Source organism: Camelina sativa, chromosome 4 (assembly GCF_030686135.1).
Source record: "Camelina sativa cultivar CO46 ecotype springtype chromosome 4, ASM3068613v1".
NCBI classification, from domain to species: Eukaryota; Viridiplantae; Streptophyta; class Magnoliopsida; order Brassicales; family Brassicaceae; genus Camelina; species Camelina sativa.
This window is the reverse complement of record NC_141883.1, coordinates 4,837,393-4,857,768: the sequence shown is the minus strand read 5'-3', so window position 1 is coordinate 4,857,768 and position 20,376 is coordinate 4,837,393. Positions and strand designations below refer to the sequence as shown.

General features: G+C 33.6%; 5 protein-coding genes across 7 annotated transcripts; 4 read left to right on the top strand and 1 right to left on the bottom strand.

Annotated features, from left to right (window-relative positions):
- The first annotated feature begins 478 nt into the window (after positions 1 to 478).
- LOC104779845 (uncharacterized) lies at positions 479 to 1,851 on the top strand. Its single transcript, XM_010504247.2, has one exon. It carries the CDS (start codon positions 606 to 608, stop codon positions 1,698 to 1,700), a length of 1,095 nt encoding a protein of 364 aa, XP_010502549.2. The 5' UTR covers positions 479 to 605; the 3' UTR covers positions 1,701 to 1,851.
- A 985-nt stretch (positions 1,852 to 2,836) lies between these two features.
- LOC104779844 (proteasome subunit beta type-5-B) lies at positions 2,837 to 5,317 on the top strand. The gene is made up of 8 exons (XM_010504246.3): positions 2,837 to 2,970; positions 3,175 to 3,304; positions 3,395 to 3,524; positions 3,767 to 3,873; positions 4,343 to 4,477; positions 4,589 to 4,692; positions 4,794 to 4,894; positions 4,991 to 5,317. The coding sequence occupies exons 2-8, from the start codon at positions 3,185 to 3,187 to the stop codon at positions 5,110 to 5,112; spliced, it is 819 nt and encodes a 272-aa protein (XP_010502548.2). The 5' UTR covers positions 2,837 to 2,970; positions 3,175 to 3,184; the 3' UTR covers positions 5,113 to 5,317.
- A 933-nt stretch (positions 5,318 to 6,250) lies between these two features.
- Positions 6,251 to 8,153, top strand: LOC104779842 (cytochrome P450 71B37). The gene is made up of 3 exons (XM_010504245.3): positions 6,251 to 6,618; positions 6,697 to 7,277; positions 7,355 to 8,153. The coding sequence occupies exons 1-3, from the start codon at positions 6,309 to 6,311 to the stop codon at positions 7,967 to 7,969; spliced, it is 1,506 nt and encodes a 501-aa protein (XP_010502547.2). The 5' UTR covers positions 6,251 to 6,308; the 3' UTR covers positions 7,970 to 8,153.
- A 3,556-nt stretch (positions 8,154 to 11,709) lies between these two features.
- Positions 11,710 to 13,621, top strand: LOC104783542 (UDP-glycosyltransferase 91A1). Its single transcript, XM_010508686.3, has one exon. The coding sequence runs from the start codon at positions 11,869 to 11,871 to the stop codon at positions 13,279 to 13,281; it is 1,413 nt and encodes a 470-aa protein (XP_010506988.1). The 5' UTR covers positions 11,710 to 11,868; the 3' UTR covers positions 13,282 to 13,621.
- Positions 13,622 to 13,740: 119 nt separating this feature from the next.
- Positions 13,741 to 15,379, bottom strand: LOC104779841 (prolyl 4-hydroxylase 5-like). Of its 3 annotated transcripts, none has more exons than XM_010504242.3 (5): positions 15,051 to 15,379; positions 14,663 to 14,760; positions 14,488 to 14,585; positions 14,150 to 14,331; positions 13,741 to 14,038 (listed from the first exon to the last, which is right to left on the bottom strand). In XM_010504242.3, the coding sequence occupies exons 2-5, from the start codon at positions 14,713 to 14,715 to the stop codon at positions 13,877 to 13,879; spliced, it is 495 nt and encodes a 164-aa protein (XP_010502544.1). In that variant the 5' UTR covers positions 14,716 to 14,760; positions 15,051 to 15,379; the 3' UTR covers positions 13,741 to 13,876. The 3 variants fall into 3 exon arrangements, with proteins under 3 accessions (XP_010502544.1, XP_010502546.1, XP_010502545.1); XM_010504244.3 differs by having other exon boundaries at positions 13,741 to 14,112; positions 14,207 to 14,331; positions 15,051 to 15,354; XM_010504243.3 differs by having other exon boundaries at positions 14,207 to 14,331; positions 15,051 to 15,354.
- Between the last annotated feature and the right edge of the window lie 4,997 nt (positions 15,380 to 20,376).

Sequence of the window (20,376 nt, the reverse complement as noted above, 5' to 3'; positions counted from 1 at the left end):
AGGGATTAAGGTTTCAGCGCTGCTGAATCTGAGCACATTCGCAGAACTTGTGTTTACTTGTGTGGTATTTGAGTTTTTTTCTTCTAAAATGCTACAATTGTTAGTTAAAAGTTCATATCATTTTCTCAGATATTTTAGTCAGAGAAATCCAAGTGCTCTCAGAATCAACATCTTTCCTCCGGAATGAGCTGAGGTAAAATTGGTTTACATATACTCCAGTTATCTGTTACTGTAAGTTCATAACCAAGTCTCTCTCCTAGTTATTGGATTGAGTAATTACAATTTTTTCATAATAAACTTTTGAATTAGAAAAAGAAAGAGGTAATGTTTTATAGTTTTTCTTTTCTTTGTTTTTATTTTAGAGATTAAAGACTGATCTTGAATTAGTGCAAGGAATCTACAAAAAGATTACTTGCTTCGTTCTGTCACTTTCCTTCTTTACTTGAACTTCTCACCAAGTTATTCTCTCTCTCTCTCTCTCGCTCTATCTCATTTAGAAATTAGAAACAGTTCAAATCTCTCTCTCTCCCTTCTCATTCTTTCATCTCAAGTCTTTACTTGATTCAATTTCCTTTGATGCTTTTTTAGCTTCGTACGTCCTCTAAATGTCTCATCATGATCACTATGAAACCAACCCTCATTTCGCGCGAATTCCATCGCAGAATCCACATCTCAAAGGCGGTGGTGCTTCTACCTCACAAACATCTCCACATCAACCGCTCATCCCGCCCATTCCGCACCACAAAACACCTAAACACAAAACTCCACACCACAAAACCCCGCAACCTCACCCGGTCGCTCCACCGGGAATTCTAATCAAGTCTCGTGGTCGCCACCGTGAAAAGCCAATCCAAGAACCAACACATTCTATAATACCTTTACCATTAAGCCCCGAAGACAAACTCCCACCAAGAAAACCTCCAAACTCCGCAAAAAGACCATTACTATTAAGCCCTGAAGATCATCATCATCAACAACAACAACAACAACAACGACCTCCACCACCACAACCACCCCCACGTGGAGGAGGTTATGGATCAACATTACCTCCAATACCCAAACCAAGTCCATGGAGAACCGCTCCAACACCATCACCGCATCGCCGCGGTTGTCCACGGTTACCACCTCCTTCAAGAGAGACAAGCACAATGACATGGTCAGCTGCATTTTGCTGTGCAATATTCTGGGTCCTTCTTATTCTTGGAGGTCTAATCGTCCTAATCGTCTACCTCGTGTACCGTCCTCGTTCTCCCTACGTCGATATCTCAGCCGCTAACCTAAACGCTGCTTACCTCGACATGGGGTTCTTGCTAAACGGTGATCTAACCATTTTAGCAAACGTCACAAACCCAAGCAAGAAAAGCAGTGTGGACTTTACCTATGCGACGTTCGAGCTTTACTATTACAACAACCTCATAGCGACTCAATACATTGAACCGTTCAAGGTCCCAAAAAAAATGTCGATCTTTGCAAATATTCATCTTGTGAGTAGTCAGGTTCAGCTTCAGCCAACGCAGAGCAGGGAGCTGCAGCGTCAGATTGAAACCGGTCCGGTTTTGTTGAACCTAAGAGGAACGTTTCACGCACGTTCCTACTTCGGACCATTGTTTAGGTACTCTTATCGGTTGCATACTCATTGCAGCGTTTCGTTTAATAGTCCTCCTTCAGGAGCTATGCGAGCTAGAAGATGCAGACGCTAACGTTTTGCGATTTGCGTTTGCTCCTTTTCTTTTCATTTTTTGCCACTTTTAGAAATAATTAATATTCTGTATCTATTGGTGGTATGACAAGAATTGTTAACTGTTAATGGTTCAATCATTTTATTTTAATTGCGTCATTAGTTTTTGTAAAGTAGAATGTTCCAAACTTAAGGGGAGGTATTGGTTTAGGATTTAGAAAGAATTTTAATGACTTTAAAAGTTAGGTAAAATATGTTGTTATTCAATCAAGACTTTTAATAACTCTTTAAAAATTTGGTGTTATTGGTTGTGGATTTGTAAAAAGTTATCTAAAATCTTGATAAATCTAGTGTTATTGGATTAAGAGTTTTATAAAGTCATTAAAAGTTTTATGTTATTCAAGTAAAACAAAAGAATCTTGGATTGTTAATGAATTCAAATTTTATGTTATTGGTTTAGGATTTTATATCATTTCCTTCATAACAAAAGTCATGAAAACTCTTTCATCAAATAGAAAGATTTTACAAGATTAGAAAAAACAAATCATCAAGATTTTAAAAAACTTCCTAAACAATCTCTTAGAATCTTTCATTTTTAACTTTCAATTTTCTATGATTCTAACAATCAGCAAGAACATAAAATCATTAAAATTCTTTCTAAATCCTAAACCAATACCTCCCCCTAAGAGGCTGTTTTAAGACTTAACTTTATCAATTTGACACGGAAGGAGAGGAATAATAATATTTAAGGAACAATATTTTAACATAATTTTTCATTTTACTTTTTGGTCTAAAAGCCATTGCATTAGTTAACATAAACATTTAATAGTCTGTTAAAATCAAATGTAAAATCAATGAGGATTCGATCAGAAAATAACACTGGCTTCCAATTCAAACTGTAATTAACAAAATTAATTAACGAATAACACCTGATATATTTGATCGAAATCTTTTGATTAAGTAAGTTTTTTTTTTGTTATCAAATAATCAAAGAAAGATTAAGTAACTTTAGACGAAAAGGAAAAAAAGATTAAAGTAACTGTAATTCATAGAATATGATGGCACACATAACGAAGAGAAAAGTAGAAAAGGCCCACTTATGGGCCATTAAGCCCAACATAATGAAAACTATGACACGAAATGACCCGATCCGACCCGACCCGATCGCCCATATCTGGCCCCGTTCATCAGTTTGCCCGGAGCACAAGAAACATCCCTCCATAATTTGCTTCTCCATTCTCCAGTTTCTCTCACACAGTTCTTTAATTTCGCTACTCAATTTCGTTCTTCAGGTATGTCTCAGTCCCCTAACTGTGATTAATTTGGCTTTACAATGAACTATTACAGTTTATGATTTATCACACACACAAAAGTAATCTCGTGTTAGATCCGATTTGAACTGTGAAAGGAAGCTCCTTTTCTTAATACCCTGATTTGGGTTTATCTAAAGCTTCATAATTTATTGAGTGGTTTGGTTATTCGACGATTCTGTATAGGAATTTGACAATGAAGCTTGACACTAGTGGATTTGAGACAAGTATGCCTGTGATTGGCTTTGGATCAAACAGTGAGATGCTTGATGGGGTTTCGTCTGTACCTTCGTTTGATCTTCCTCGTACAACTGATGTGAGTTTTAGTTTCAAAATTCAGTTTTTTGTTACGGATTCTAATACTTTTGAATTTGGTTAGTATTTGATTGTGGGATTTTGTTTTTAGTTTGATGGGTTTCAGAAGAAATCTGTGGAGATGGTGAAGCCTGCAAAGGGTACAACTACACTTGCGTTTATCTTTAAAGAAGGTGTTATGGTAGCTGCTGATTCTCGAGCTAGCATGGGAGGATACATCTGTATGTTTCTCTTTGAATATGCTTTTATGTTTATTTCAGATTTCTGTATGTGTTTAGTTGTGACTTGTGACCTCTCTAAAGATTGAATTAGATTCTTGCTGGCTTTTATTTATGTGTTGGATTGTTAAACGAAGTTCTGATCTTTATTATGTTTGCCAGTGATATTGTGGGTAGAAGAAACTAGGCATTTGTGTGATTGCTGATGTTTTGTTTGTGTGTTTTACTTTTTTTTTCTAATCCAGCGTCGCAGTCTGTGAAGAAGATTATTGAAATTAATCCTTATATGCTTGGTACAATGGCTGGTGGAGCTGCTGATTGCCAATTCTGGCACAGAAATCTGGGAATTAAGGTACCTAACGATCATTTTTTGCTAGCTTTCTGAATTGATGACTACGTCTATCAGTTATCTTCATTGCTGTGGGAATCTGGTTACGTCTCACCTCTCCTTTTTTCATATAGCTAATCTACTGATATCCAAAAGCTGCTGGGTCATTTGTTGGAGACTTAAATGTTTTCTATGCCGTCTGGTGACCTAAGAACATGTGTCTCTTTATATTCTAGGCATGTATTTTTTTTTTTTTGGTTGGTGTGGAGGCTTTAGCTCCTCTGTACTGTGAACTAAACATTTCTATATCGTTATGCATCAATCTTTTTTGTTATGGAGTTGATGTAGGCAAAGGGCATACATATGGGTTCTTTGATTTCTTGTATCTAAAAGCTTGTCCCAGTTTATGCTATTGTAGTTTGTTTCCTAACTTGTATACCAAAACTGGACTCTATGTCTCTAATAGAGAGTGTGGTTTGTTTGTTTATCCTAGTGTCGTCTACATGAGCTGGCAAACAAAAGAAGAATTTCTGTTTCAGGAGCTTCAAAGCTTCGTGCTAACATGCTCTATTCATACCGTGGAATGGGACTTTCCGTTGGCACAATGATTGCTGGATGGGATGAAACAGTCAGTACCCCAATCTTTATATCCAAACCGTTATTTCCTTTCCGGTCTATAGTTTCACTCAGCAAAGCGAAATGTTGAGACGCTAAAATTGTATAATCTTTATTGAAATAGGGCCCTGGATTGTACTATGTTGACAACGAAGGAGGAAGACTTAAGGGAGACAGATTCTCTGTTGGTTCCGGTTCACCATACGCCTACGGTGTTCTCGACAGCGGGTATTTCTCTATTTCAACCCTACTTCTCTTTTAGTCACAATCCCACACCAAAGTTTTAGTAGTATTATAACCACTCAATCTTATGATCGTTTTGTCAACAGATACAAATTCGATATGTCGATTGAAGAAGCCTCGGAGTTAGCAAGGAGATCCATCTACCACGCTACATTCCGTGATGGAGCTAGTGGTGGAGTTGCTAGCGGTAAAAGAACAATCCTTTCTTCTGCCAATACATTATTTTTTGTGATTGTAACATTATAGATGTATTAAACTTTCCCTAATCTCTATTATTGATCAGTGTACCACGTTGGGCCTCAAGGATGGACGAAACTCTCTGGAGATGACGTTGGCGAGCTACATTACCATTATTACCCAGTGGCTCCAGCCACCGCGGAACATGTTATGGAAGAGGCCGCCTAGTAAACACAGTGATTCTCTTATCTTTTAAAGAGTTTTAATGGCTAGTTTTCTTTGTTGATGCTAAGAACAGAATCATAGATTCATGTTTCTCCTGTATCGTTAATGATGTAGACTTTAGAGTGGCCACCATTTTCCGTGACCCTATTTATATGGGGATTGCATGCGGGCAAACATTTCTTCATCGGGATAAAATGTTTGAGCAAAACTTTCTATGAGCTTTTCTTTTCTAGCCAATTGAAGTTAAATTATGCTACGATGATTATTAAAGTAATTAATTAGACTTGATTGCTAATGGAAACCCAATTGCTCTCGATTAGCTTCAGTCTTGTATTAGGTCTTGTGTTGGATCAACCCCTATGTATTACACTATTCCAGTGTTATATTCCTGTCTTTGTGAATCCTTTGATCTTCACTTTGACCTTGCGAAGCTTTGGAATCAGATCAAAATCATTACATGTTTGCTACGCTAAAACAATATCATTAGTCATGACGTAAGTCAAAGGTTTTAGCCTCCTGTAGAGATATTAAAAAATCTATGATAGTAGTTTTGATTTTAGATTAAAACAATATCGTGACGTAATTTTCAATTATAAATTTTTTAAGTAATTTTTTTTGTGTGTAAACTAAAATAAAATGTGGTGACAAATAATATTCTTGTGATTCATGTGATTCATGTTATTGTCAGAATCTTGGATTCTTTGGTCACCTAACCAAATTATTCGACTTTTTTATTTTTTTTCTTCTAAAATAGTACTTAACGATTTGGAATGGTTTTATTTTGAATAAAAAAATGTAAATTATTTTTGAGTGAGAAGAATTGTTTGTAGAAGAAATTGTTCAAGGACAGTAGTTTGAAGATCATAATTTGTCTTCCTTCGTCTCAGAGCACATCTGCTTACTCAATTTAATTCACATCTCTTTTCACCTGAACTTTTTTTGTAACCAAAACTTTATCAAATTAAGCTGATGTGTGTGTAGGTGTACTAAAAGAAACTAATTTAATCATTTTATACAGTAAAAGAACCCATGACACATATAAGGTTTTGAAAAAATGATTTATTATACATGCAAATTGAGTTAAATTATTATTTCTTTTAAAAGTTAATATTAGTGAAGATGTCAGAAAATAATTGAAGAGAGCAATATTGCTATACATATATGTCTTTCTTTCCCTTCATCAACCATCAAATCAACAAATGGCTACAATTTGGTTTCTATCACTTCTCTTTCTCTCTTGTATTCTCCTTCTTGCCGCTTTGAGACTCAAGAAGCGGCGGCAACATCAAGGGAAACCACCGTCTCCGCCTGGATTTCCGATCATCGGAAACTTGCATCAGCTCGGAGAATTACCACATCAGTCTCTATGGAGACTCTCCAAAAAGTATGGTCCTGTGATGCTTTTGAAGTTTGGAAGTATCCCAACAGTCATAGTTTCTTCATCTGAAACAGCAAAGCAAGCTCTGAAAATACATGACCTCCATTGTTGTAGCCGTCCTAGCTTAGCAGGTATCACTCAACACATACTTAATTTTTGATTTTTGGTTTCTTTGTTCATAGGATTAAACAAAACACATGATTTTTTAGGACCAAGAGCGCTCTCATACAACTACCTAGACATAGTTTTCTCTCCTTTTAATGATTACTGGAAAGAGTTAAGGAGGATTTGTGTCCAAGAACTCTTCAGTGTCAACCGAGTTCACTTGATACAACCCATTAAGGACGAGGAAGTCAAGAAACTGATGGATTCCTTCTCGGAATCAGCTGCTCAGCAAACTCCGATTAACTTGAGCGAGAAGTTAGCTTCTTTAACTGTAGGCGTGATATGCAAGGCAGCATTTGGTGTGAGTTTCCAAGGAACTGTACTCAACAGTGACAATTTCGACAAGTTGATTCATGATGCATTTTTGTTTTTGGGGAGCTTCTCTGCCTCGGATTATTTTCCAAGTGGCGGTTGGATCGTCGACTGGCTCTCGGGTTTACAAGGGCAGAGAGAGAGAAGCGTGAGAGGTCTCGATGCGTTCTATGAACAAATGTTTGATATACATAAACAGGGGAACAAAGAAGGAGTTGAAGATTTTGTGGACTTGCTCTTGAGGTTAGAGAAAGAAGGAACTGTTCTTGGATATGGCAAGCTCACAAGAAACCATATCAAAGCAGTCTTAATGGTAAATATACGCAATTCAGTTGTAGGATTGTGTATTACCTGATTATTATAATAATTCTTTTAATGGTCTTATTACAGAATGTTCTTCTTGGAGGCATCGGCACATCTGCAATAACAATGACATGGGCAATGACAGAACTTATGAGAAACCCGCGAGTAATGAAGAAAGTGCAATCCGAAATTAGAAATCAAATTGGTAACAAGTCAGTGATCAGCTTGGATGACATAGATCAGCTCCACTATCTGAAAATGGTGATCAACGAAACATGGAGGCTACATCCTCCAGCACCTCTTTTGGTTCCAAGAGAAGTTATGTCTGAATTTGAGATCAACGGCTACACGATTCCAGCCAAGACACGACTTTATGTGAATGTTTGGGCTATCGGACGTGATCCTGATACTTGGAAAGACCCAGAGGAGTTTCTTCCAGAGAGGTTTATTAATAGTAACATTGATGCAAAAGGACAAAACTTTGAGCTATTACCATTTGGAAGTGGTAGGAGAATGTGTCCTGCCATGTACATGGGGACAACCATGGTGGAGTTTGGTCTTGCTAATATGTTGTATCATTTTGATTGGAAGTTACCGGAAGGCATGGTGGTCGAAGATATTGACATGGAAGAATCTCCTGGCCTCAATGCGAGCAAGAAAAACGAGCTTCCACTTCTTCCTGTAAAGTTTTTACATCACTGATCAAGTAAAATAATATTTTCTTGATTTTAATAAATATTGTAGTATAGTATCGATTGTACTAAATAAAACTAAATGGTGTGTTTCCGGTTTAATCACGATTGTTATGTCAAGTTTGAGAAAACCCTAGAAGTATTTGTTTTATTGTTTTCTTTACATATGACAATAAAAACTTTGAAAATGCAAATCCTGTATCGTATATATGTTTGTAAATCAAGTTATCGATTAATATTTATATAACAAATTTTTTTGTTAGTTCCTCGGTAAACAAGATTCTTGAAGATGTGATGATTGTCTTAGGAGATTTAGTCAGATGTACCCAAATTAGGTAATATTACAAGAATCAACAAATCTTTTTTTTTATTATTAGGATATTTAAGATATTTTTAAAATACCCAGCGTGTCCTTGTTTTATCGTACAGAAAAAAACGTAATTATAAAAATGTCATTGTCACGTCAGACGACACGTCAGAAATCGCTGACGTGTATTAAATAACTCAGCCGTAATGCGTTACAGAGGTAATGACGGCTGAGTTATGGTATGTTGCGGCTGATTTATGGAAAAAACAGTTGAGTAAGAGCGGACGGCTGACTTAGAGCATAACTCAGCCAAGCGTTACGTCAGACTTAATGAAATCTGGTTGAGTTATGCCATAACTCAGCCGTCCTTACGGCTGAGTTATAATCCGATGGTTGAGTTGTAAAATTTTTGGTTGAGTATCACTACGACACGGCTGAATTATCATTCTGAATCTAGTTGAGTTATGAACAACGACTGACTTATGAGATGTGCTTATGGCTGAGTTATGGTTAAGTTTTATAACTCAGCCGCCATGAGCTGACTTATCGTAAAACTCGGCCATTTTACGGCTGACTTAGTAGCAAAAGATTAATTACTAGAATATCATTCAGTTACGGCTGAGTTACAAATTTTCAGTTGAGTTATGACATTAAGCGGCTGAATTTGGCAGCCATTTTTTTGCTTTTTAATTACTGTAATATTATTCATGTTGCGGCTGAGTTATAATTTTGTTTGATGGCTGATTTAATTAGGCTGATTTACATGTTCGTTTGGCGGCTGACTTGCCACTTCGGACGCATCATCCATGTCAGCATTCCATGTCATCATGCTGACTACAGATTGAACGCGATAAGCCATGAGCTAAATGCATGTTCTCGATGTAAACAAGTTGGGCGCAAAGCGAAAACTTGTCCGATATAGTATTATTGTAATATATTTGTTTTATTTTGTGCAATAACTCAGGCATCAAGCATTATAACTCAGCTTTTATATTAATTGACGAGACCTTTCGTTTTTCGCTTTCAGATTATTCCTTGTGATAACTCAGCCACAAAGCATTATAACTCAGTCACAAAGCATTATAACTCAGTCGTCATATAAATCGACGAGATCTTACGTTTTTCCGTAAATACTATAACTCCGCCGTCAAGTAATATAAATCAACTGTTTGCTTTCAGATTATTTCTTGTGATAACTCAGCCACAAAACATTATAACTCAGCCGTCATATGAATCGATGAGATCTTTCGTTTTCCCGTAAATATTGTAACTCAACCATTAATTTTTTTTTTTGGGGTTGTGACGTGGATTATGGAAGATGACGTGTATTTTAATTTGCTGATGTGTGTTTTTTATTATTTTTTTAATTAAAATTGAAAAAATAAACCCAAGGGGTAAATTGTAATTACACCCAGGACACTAAATATCTGAGCAATTTTTAGAAAATGTATTCATATCAGGAATAAACCAACTTTTGGATACCATCTGTGTAATTTTTTCTTGTCTTATAGACCAAGCATATAATCTCATTTTTTCGTGATTTTCATTTCCATAGCCCACTTTAGCTACGTGGCTTGATGCCATAGCTGTAAAAATTAGAACGACGACAGGCCAATCCCCTATATAATAAAACAGAAGTACACAACATTGTTTTATAGACTATATAATTTTAATAAGTTGGTTACAAATATGTTATAGATTAAGTTTTATATTATTTATATAGTCCGAATTTATTGTTTCCAAAAATCTTAAAGAGAATATTCTAAAGAATCATTTGATATCATCTAACTTACCATATTAATTTCTTTTATTAAATTATTCATCAAATAAAATCCTTTGATATCTAACTTAACATATTAATTTGTTAATTATCATTATACTTCACCTTTCATTTTTATATATGAGTCTATTTTGTGAAACAAATAAATTATCATATTATTTATTATAATTAAAAAAGAGTTTTATTTCTGGATATACCATAAGTTAAATTTTTAAAAACAAATATAAATGATTCAATTTATAAAATATTCAAGTTTTATTATTATTATTCTTAAAAAATAATATCTATTGAATTAAAAATTTTACTGAGTAACGGGTCAAAATTTGAATATTTAAATTCAGTTATAGACTTTTTTGTTGAATTTTATAATTTTATATAATATAATAAACTTTATATAATTTATTTTGAAATATTTTTAAAATATTGAAACTTGATATTAAAGTTAGAAACTATAAACACTCTGAACTGGTTTGTTATAGCAATGTCAATAATATGTCACTATAATATGAAAGAATTTCAAAAAACCAAGTATATTAAAACAAAAAGTATAACAATATATTAAATTACTCATAATATAATAACTCGCTTTTTAAAAACCAAATTCACAAAATTATGTCTTATAATGTCATTCAAGTCATGAGGTAGAATATACATTTTTGAAATAACTTCACGTACATAAACTAATACAACATATTAAATTTTTATTTTAAAATAGAAATATACAAAATTTTGTATAAAATAAATTTTAACCATTGTTATAGTACGAGTACTTATCTAAAATCATTAACAATAGAAAACTTACAAAGTAAGTGTCTTTTTCAAGTCATCATATATAGCATATGATTTTATTGCAAAATATTTTATCAAAAAAACTTTCAAAAATAATCTTATAAATTATATTTTATATAAAAATTATAATATAAATAAAATAAATTTCAACCCGTGCTCTCTAGCACGGGTCTTAATCTAGTCTATTAAATATTTCCATTACAACCACACATAACTTTTATAAAAACAAATTTGATGGCGCAAAAATGTATTTTTTCTTCTCATTATGTGATAAGGAAATTTTTGAAATTTGGGGAGGTCAGCTGGTGATTCCCCATTTATTTACATAGGTCCACCACCGTTAACCAAGGGACAACATTTCTTATCACAATCAGATAAGTAAATAACCTTTTCTTGTGGTACTTTTAACCCAAACACTTAAAATCATGGTATCTATATTGACAATTGTCCAAAAAAAATTGTTAGTTCCTTAGGAAATATATAAGATTATTGAAGATGTGATGATTGTCTTATAGACCAAGCATATAATCTCATTTTTTTCGTGATTTTCATGTCCATAGCCCACTTTAGCTACGTGGCTTGATGCCATAAATGTAGAAGTTAGTAACTCAAGAGTAGAGATATGTTCTCTACCGGGATTTATTGATAACTCTAATTCTTTAGAGAGTGTCGTCTCTATTGGGTTCTCTCTTCGCATAGCAGACAAGAAAAACAAAATAAAAATAAAACAACGTCAATAATGTCAAGAACGACGATGGGCCAATCTATTAAACATTTCCATTACAACCACACATAACTTTTAAAAAGAAAATTTGATGGCGCAAATGTATTTTTTCTTCTCATTATGTGATAAGGAAATTTTTGAAATTTGGGGAGGTCAGCTGGTGATTCCCCATTCATTAATTTACATAGGTCCGCCACCGTTTACTAAGAGACAACATTTCTTATCACAATCAAAATATCTTCATGCTATTTTCTTTTCCTCTATAAAAGAACAGTAGAGTCCATCATCGATAGTGCATAAATCATAGCAATGGCAAACATTAAAGAAAAGAGTGGAGAATATGGAACCAAGCTCCACGTAGCAATGTTTCCATGGTTAGCCTTTGGCCATTTGGTTCCACACTTGCAGCTCTCTATGCTCATGGTTCAAAAAGGTCACACCGTGTCTTTCATCTCCACTCCTCGTAACATCGACCGCCTCCTCCCACGGTTACCAGAGAACCTCTCCTCCGCCCTTAATTTCGTCAAGCTCCCATTTGCCGGCCACAACAAACTCCCGGAGGACGCCGAATCCACTACAGACGTACCATTGGATCTCGTTCCTTATTTGAAAATCGCGTTCGACGGATTACAAGTTCCGTTGACGGAGTTTCTTGAATCTTCAAAACCTGATTGGCTTCTCCAAGATTTCGCGCCTTATTGGCTTCCTCCAATAGCTAGCCGCCTTGGAATCAAAAACGGATATTTCAGTGCTTTAAACTGCTCGTTTCTCGGAATTCTCAAACCTCCAGGGTTCGAGGAGTACCGTACATCGCCGGAGGCTTTTCTAACGCAGCCTAAATGGGTTCCATTCCAAACTCCGGTACCTTTCCGGTTATACGAAATCCAGCCCATGTTCGAAGATATAATGCTGGAACACACCGAAGAGAATATCCCCGACATGGACCGTCTCGCCGGCGTAATCGACGGTTGTGACATCATCGTCGTACGGAGCTGTACCGAGTACGAAGCAGAGTGGTTTAGACTTATTAAGGACCTTCATCGGAAACCGGTTATACCGGTGGGAGTTTTACCTCCGAAACCGGAAGAGAAGTTTAAAGATACCGACGCATGGTTGTCTACTAAAAAATGGTTAGACTCACGGAAAACTAACTCCGTGGTTTACATAAGTTTCGGTTCAGAAGTGAAACCGAGTCAAACCGAGTTAAATGCGATCGCTCTTGGTTTAGAGCTTTCCCGTTTACCTTTTTTTTGGGTGTTAAGGACTCGCCGCGGTCCCTGGGATACCGAACCGCTTGAGCTTCCTGAAGGATTCGAAGAGCGTACGGCTGAGAGAGGGATAGTGTGGAGAGGTTGGGTGGAACAACTGAGAACGTTGAACCACGATTCGATCGGTTTGGTACTAACTCATTGCGGTTGGAGTACAATGATCGAAGCTGTAAGGTTTGCTAAACCGATGGTGATGCTGGGTTTTGTGCTCGACCAAGGATTTAATGCTAGAGTAGCCGAGGAAAAGAAAGTTGGACATATGATCCCTCGGGATGAAACAACAGGTTTCTTTACTAAAGAAGATGTTTCGAAATCGCTGAGGTTGGTAATGGAGGGAGAAGAAGGAAAGGTTTATAGAGAGAATGTGAAGGACATGAAGGGAGTGTTTGGAGATATGGATACACAAGATCGTTATGTCGATTCTTTCTTGGATTATCTTTTTGCTCATCGTTAACTCCGATCATTGTTTTTGATCCAATGACGGATCGACTGAATGAACGTATGATAATTAAATTTGATCAAGTGTTGTAAGATGATCAATGAGTATATGATGTTTTGAAATGGTCAAGGTTTACGAACAAAAAAAAGTTATAAGTGTTGGATGTACTATAGTCCATGTGTTGAATTTAATATGAATGTCTTCCATTCTTACATAGTCCATGTGTTGAATTTAATATGAATGTCTTCCATTCTTTTATAACTATGTAAGAGCATCTCCATTGGTTGCATTTAAGCAAAGTTGCTAAAAACATTAATTTTGAATAAAAGTGAAATTAACAAACTTCTTAAAAAAACTTTCTATTTTTATGGCCCATTTGTAGTATCTAAAAATGTGGTCCTTAATTTAAATTTGTTATTTTGGAAATTATTATAGTATAGTAAATTTTGTTATATATTTTTAATATTGTATATATTTAAAAACTTGAAAATGAATATATTTCATAAGATTTTAAACAAACAATTCATAAAAGCATATTTAAAACACATTACAAACGATTAATTGTAATCTTAATTGGTTCCGAATTTTCGCAAATAAGAAGGAAGGCCACTTACCAACACAAACATACAAGAGAGCGGGAGTAGAGTGGAACAGCTGGTCGTGGAAGCACAGGAAAAGAAGAAACCATTGTCAAGGATTTGGCAAAGCCATGAAGTGATGAATTACAAGAGAGACGTAAATCTTCCAGTTTCTGGAGAGAAGAATCATAATCCTGGAGAAATACAACCTCTGGTTATGAATCTAGCAAGGGAAGCACTTGATGCATTCAACGAATCCTATGAGGAACTGATGGATATAAACGACTACTCAGAAGATGATTTACAATGTGAGAATGAGCGGCAAGAAGAATCTTCATTGTCTTTGACAAGCAAAAGTTCACCTTGGAGCCATAAAGATTACGTTGTCCTCCGTTCTTGGTGTTGAACTCATCTAAGAAATAGTCATAGTGAGGCTCATACTTCTGCCCAACTTGGTAGTGAAGAACTTGAAGACCTTCTCCATTTTCTACAAAACAAAAGAGCGATCCACAAACTCACAAAAGGCTTTCCAAAGTAAACACAAGACAAGATAGCAAGAGTAACTGCAACCAGTGTTTTAAGATGTTACAATACTTCCTACAGCGCATCAAAGTACTGGAGAACTAAAGCAAAGGGCAATTACCAACAGGAATGAAGGTGAAATCTGAAATCCTTTTCTCAATCACCTTGACAACTTCTTCATGTCCTGTTCTAAGGAAAGTTCCTGAGCTAGTCCTTACTCTGCACAGGATTGAACTAAAAACAACAAACCATTCCAAGTTAAACTAGAAGGAAAAAAGAGAGGAGTGGCTACAAACCTGCTATCTTTGCTCCCACCAGTTTTCTCATCAACCACAGTTGACTTAACCATGCTCGGTTTCGCAAGGCTGATCAAGTGCTCGCATTCTTCATTGGTCTAAATACACAGAAATTATAAAAGAAAGCTCAAGATCACATCTGATTTGCGAATTTGGGATTGTTCTCCCATATTCTAATTTTGTTAACATCAATTCACAATAACAATTAGCAATTAGCAATTAAAAATTCCCAATCGACTAAACAATTTCCAATTAGCAATTCCTAATCTTAACCAAACAGATCAAAACAAATAGTAAACAAACAGTAGAGAGATCACTTTCAAAGATCTATTTTTTTTTCAAATCAAACGTTGATTGACAAGAGAGAAGTGTAGAAATTGGATCATACCTCGTTAAAATCGATTAGACTCCTGCTTGGGTTTCCCGAATAGTCGATTCATGATAGTGCTCAATTTCACCGAAACCCAATTCGCCACGAACACAGGCCACTAAAAATTTCAGATTTGGCCATCATACTGATATATACAAGCCAAAAATCTTCCTCAATCAAGCCGAAAAATTCAGATATTGATCTAGATGGATGTATGATGGGTTTCTTCCTCAGTCTAAGATGAAACTCTTCTTCGATGATGAAAGAGAAAAGACGACAGAGATAAACAAAAAAAGAAAAACACCGCTTTTTTTTTTTTCCTAAACTTTAACTCAAAAGGCTGACACGTGTTAGCTAAGCATCGTTTGTTTCTAAAATGTATAAGCTAAAGATTGATTGTTAGTTAATTAAGATTTTTGATTTATTTTTTTAGCTTTTTAAGCTAACAATTTTGCTTAAATGCAACCAATGGAGATGTTCTAAGAACCAAATAGACCACTGATTGTCACCTCTATTGCATTCTCACTAATATATAGAAGATGTTTTATACTCAAATTTAAAGTGTAAAAAAAAAATCAAAGCATTAAATATACAGTCATTTTGAAAGATTAAAAATATGGTAATAATAGAGAAGTAAATCTAGAAATCATAGATATTAAAATAAAAGGAAGGGTGATTGATTTAGTGCTTTAAAGAAGATGAGGACAAAGAAAGATATGTATGGCAAATGTGATAGTATATATATATATATATATTTTTAAATGATTTACAAGCTGTATTGGATGTTGGAACCTAGACCTATGATTATCTGAGTATGGTTTTGGAAAGATGGGTAGAGAAGCCGCCTGAGGATAACTTCAAGATACTTCCAATCTAAATTAGACTTTAGATTTTTTTTTCTGAAAAATGGTAAGAATCAGGTTTTCATTTGAGGAACTCAAAGAACCTTTTAAGAATTTTTTTTTTGTATGGGACACATATATAGTTATATACTAGTATTTTTGAAATAAATATTAATTTTCATAAGAATTATAATCTATGTCAGTGCTTATATCCATATCAAAATAATTTTATATCCCTACTATCCATATAACCAAACACAGTTAAAAAATGTTCACATTAATAATAAATTAGAAATGTTCGTATAATGTTTCACAATTAATATTATTTAGAAGATTAATATTAACCAAAAAAAATATTATTTAGAAGATTTTATCAAGATTTAAAATCAGAATTATCTTATCATCTTTGTTTGATTTTTTTAATTATTTTGAATATTTCATATAATAGATAAAGTTAATAAAAATATAAAATTTGTTTATTCATATATCGTGATTCAAATTTTAAAAAATGAACATATATTACTCTTTGCTTTATAACCATTGATAGCCGTTCTTCAATTTGGTAGCCGTTCCCGTACCGGGGACATGTTGGGAATGGGAACTCTATGGGGACGTCTTAGATGCTTTAGGGGTAGATAACATCAAATTTTTTATATTTGCATCCATTTCATTTCATTCAAAGCACTCGTATCATAAGCATAGTTTCATTTCTTTGTGTTTTTTTCTACTTTCTAGACTCTTTTCCCCTCTCTTCTTATCCCATTAGCTTTACTAATCAGCTCTTACTAAACGTATAGGTATCTTTTCTTATGTGTTTATCGAAATACCCATACCGTACCAGCTGTATCTATAAATTTTACTTTGTCGTTTTCCGTCCCCGATTCCATACCTGTTTCTAGTTCCCGTACCCGTTTTAGTGCAACATAGATTAGACCCATACTTCATACGGGAAAAATATAGCTTCAAAGATTAATATGAGAAAAATGTAAAGCTAGCCTGAAAAATTCACACAACATATAACTTGATACCTTATACAGAAGACTAATCCTCTAATCACTTTTCCATCTACACGGCTACACCATTGTGTTTGTATGGATGAAGCGGGTAATCGTCCACCTTCAAGAGATAAACATAATAAGATGAGATGAGAAAGATAGTTATAGCTAGAAACGTACGTAGAGTCAGAGTCAGAGATATAGCAAAGTCAAATCTATATATTTTTTAATCGTTACACATATATTATACGAAAAATACTGTAGTGCAAATGACAGTAGTCAAATTTATATTACCATGATCGGATATTTCAAGTAAACATTTGAATAACATACAGAATTGATTACTTTACCAAAGTCACCAACTCTCGTTAGTTTTCATTCTTGTATTGCTTGCCATATGAAAAAATAAGTTTGCGTGAGTTTGCTACCACAGAAAAGTTGCTTTAGATTGCTTACGATGTCGTCTTCATTCTATACCAGATATGAGGTAACAATCCATGATATCTTCTATGAAAATTTGAAAGGGCTGAGTGAGGATCAGTTATTGATATAAGAGAAGACAATTGTGAAAATAAGTGGGGTGAAGGTAGGGCTGGGCATTAGGATAACCCGTTCGGGTTCGGGTATTACCCATTCGGGTTCGGGTAAACTGGTTTAGAAATATAGAACCCATTAGGTATTTCTATATATATGGGTTCGGTTCGGTTTGGGTACTATCGGGTTTGGGTCGGTTTGGGTTACAAATTTTAGAACCCGATTAGTACCCGAACTACCGGATACCCAAAAAAATATAATTAAAATTAATTAAATTTAAATAAATTTAGTTAAATTTTGACTTATGTGACAAAATATTTTAGATATTTTGATTATTTTTGATATTTAGGTATAAAACTAAATGAAATATTCAAAATTATAATCATAATTTTGAGGTAATTACATTATATTAATGATAAATATTATAAATATGTTTATATGTTCGGATTTAATGGATACCCAAACGGGTACCGGGTATTATCCGATCCTAACCCGAACCCACGGATATTTGAAAATAGAACCCAATAGGGTTTTATAGGCAAACCCGTACCCAACCCGAACTCGATTTTTAGGTCGGGTTCCGAGTTGGGTATTCGGGTATGGTTTTTACGCCCAGGCCTAGGTGAAGCTTTTGAACAAAAAAAAAAAAAGTGGGGCGGAAAGAAGAACAACAAAGATGGTCTCGGTGATTTTTTGGATTTTTTTGATAGTTCTGTAATATTTAAATGATTTTAGTCAATTTTTTAAAAAAAATTGCAAAGATCGTGGAGGAGTGGGAGAACAGTAAACAAAATTTAGTTTTTTTTTTTTTTTTTTTTTACTTTTTGAATTTATAATTTTGTTGTATTATTGTAAAATTATTTTTAATATAAAACAAAATCTATGTGGTAGATTTTTATTGGATAGGTGACTTGTGCTATGATAAAGGATTCTGAATAAAGCGTGCAATAATTTTTCTTGTAAACTTTATAATATATGCTTTGAAAATACAAGCTCATGTTTTATAAAGTTACAATATGAAACTTGATGACCCGCCCAATCAAGAAAAGTGAGAGGCTGAGTGAAAGAGTTGTGAATCCGCTGTTTCCTGATTCGTTTCCTCATTGTATCGTCTCCACCACTCCAAAATAAGTCATTTGTGTGAAGATCAAGATCAGAGAAGTATTCCTTTCCTTGTTTAAATGTATTTACTCATCCCCTCGAAATACACAAGTACAACAATTACTCTTTTTTTTTGTTTGGACAAAGTACAACAATTACTATGTAGAGAATGAACATTTTATAAAAGTTCTCTCCCAATTATTACGATAGAAACCAATCTTGTATTATATTTTATATATTTACTAGATAAGGGCTTGCACGATGTGCGGGTTTAAAAATTGTTGATGAAAATAAATCCTAAACCTTAAACAATTTTTTGAATATATAAAGAAATTTTATTTCCTAAAGTAAATTTATAAATAATTTAAGTTTCTTCATACATTTATTTATATTTATATATTTTTAATATATTATAATAATTATTTTAATAATCTAAAGCTAAATTATATCCCACTAAAATTTTTGCCAAATACTCATCATTACAAATATTATTATTGTCAAATTTCAAAAAACGTTTCACAACTTATTTACAAAATATTTTACATGCAACAAATTCATCAAAGCAATATTTAATAAGTAACCATGTATAATTTTACTCTATGTTTTATAATTAAAAATATGTTCTTACACCCAAAATTATTTTATTGTTAAAGTATGATCTTTATCACCACCTATAAAATGTCTTCTAAACAAATTAAACAAATTTTATGTTGCTTTACTTTCATTTTGGCATAATTATAGTTCTTATAATTTCTAAAATTGTTTTGTTACATAATTACTTTAACCATGAATTTTTTTTTACTCCAAAGATATTTTGGATGAACAACTGGTGAAAATTAATTACTCAATTACAATGATTTTATGACTAACCCAATAAAGTTAAGAAATTGAAAAAAAGTGACTATAATATAATAAAAATAAAAATTTGAAAATTATAATCAGGATGGTATATATAATTCTTAGATGATTCAGATTTACAAAATAAAAACTTTATATACAATCAAAGATATGACATATGTCATAATCACGTTAAGGATCAACGACATTTTTACTCTTCAGAAATATCCAATTTTACCAAAACAACTTAAAGCTATGACCTCGTCTCAAATATTCTCGAATCATAAATTCTCAACTTATTTTTACCTGAATCAAAAATTCTCATATATTTCTCTATATACCTGGTTTAAACGGTTTTGCGAACCTAATTCGATAGAAAACCACATAAATCCGGTTTGAAACCAATTTTAAAATGGTATACCATTCCAACTTCCCAAATTTAAAACCGCTTCTCAATTACTCGATCAAGCAGCTCTTGTCAATACCAGAATCATCAACATTATTCAGAAAAGACAACTCTAAATTTTGACTAAAAACATCAACCAACAACTTATCTTCCAAACTTATAATGCTACTAACAATCACTTTTGGAACCTCCATCAGTGTCTCCATTCTCGATTAAATTAGCGGGCTTATATACTTCAATTCTATTGCATCTCATAGCTTCCATTGAAAAACTCACACGAATGAAAAACCCACGCAATAGATCGACAAAATTATATAAGAAAAAAAAAATCAAAGATCAAAGTTTTTGATAAAAACATGTAATGTTATGTAGATATAATGTTATTTTCTTGATTAGCTGTCTTATTATGTTTCAAAAATAATAATTCTTTTGACATAACTTATGTTATTCTTTTTAAATTTGTTATTCACTATTTATTTATTAATAAGCTAATAATATACATGGTTAGTGAATTACTTTTTTGTTTATACATGTCAAAATCTTATTGAAAAAAACGTATAATATAAGTAACGTACAATGGAAAATAAATTAGTTTTGTTAATTTTCTTTTTTGATTTAGATTTTTTTTT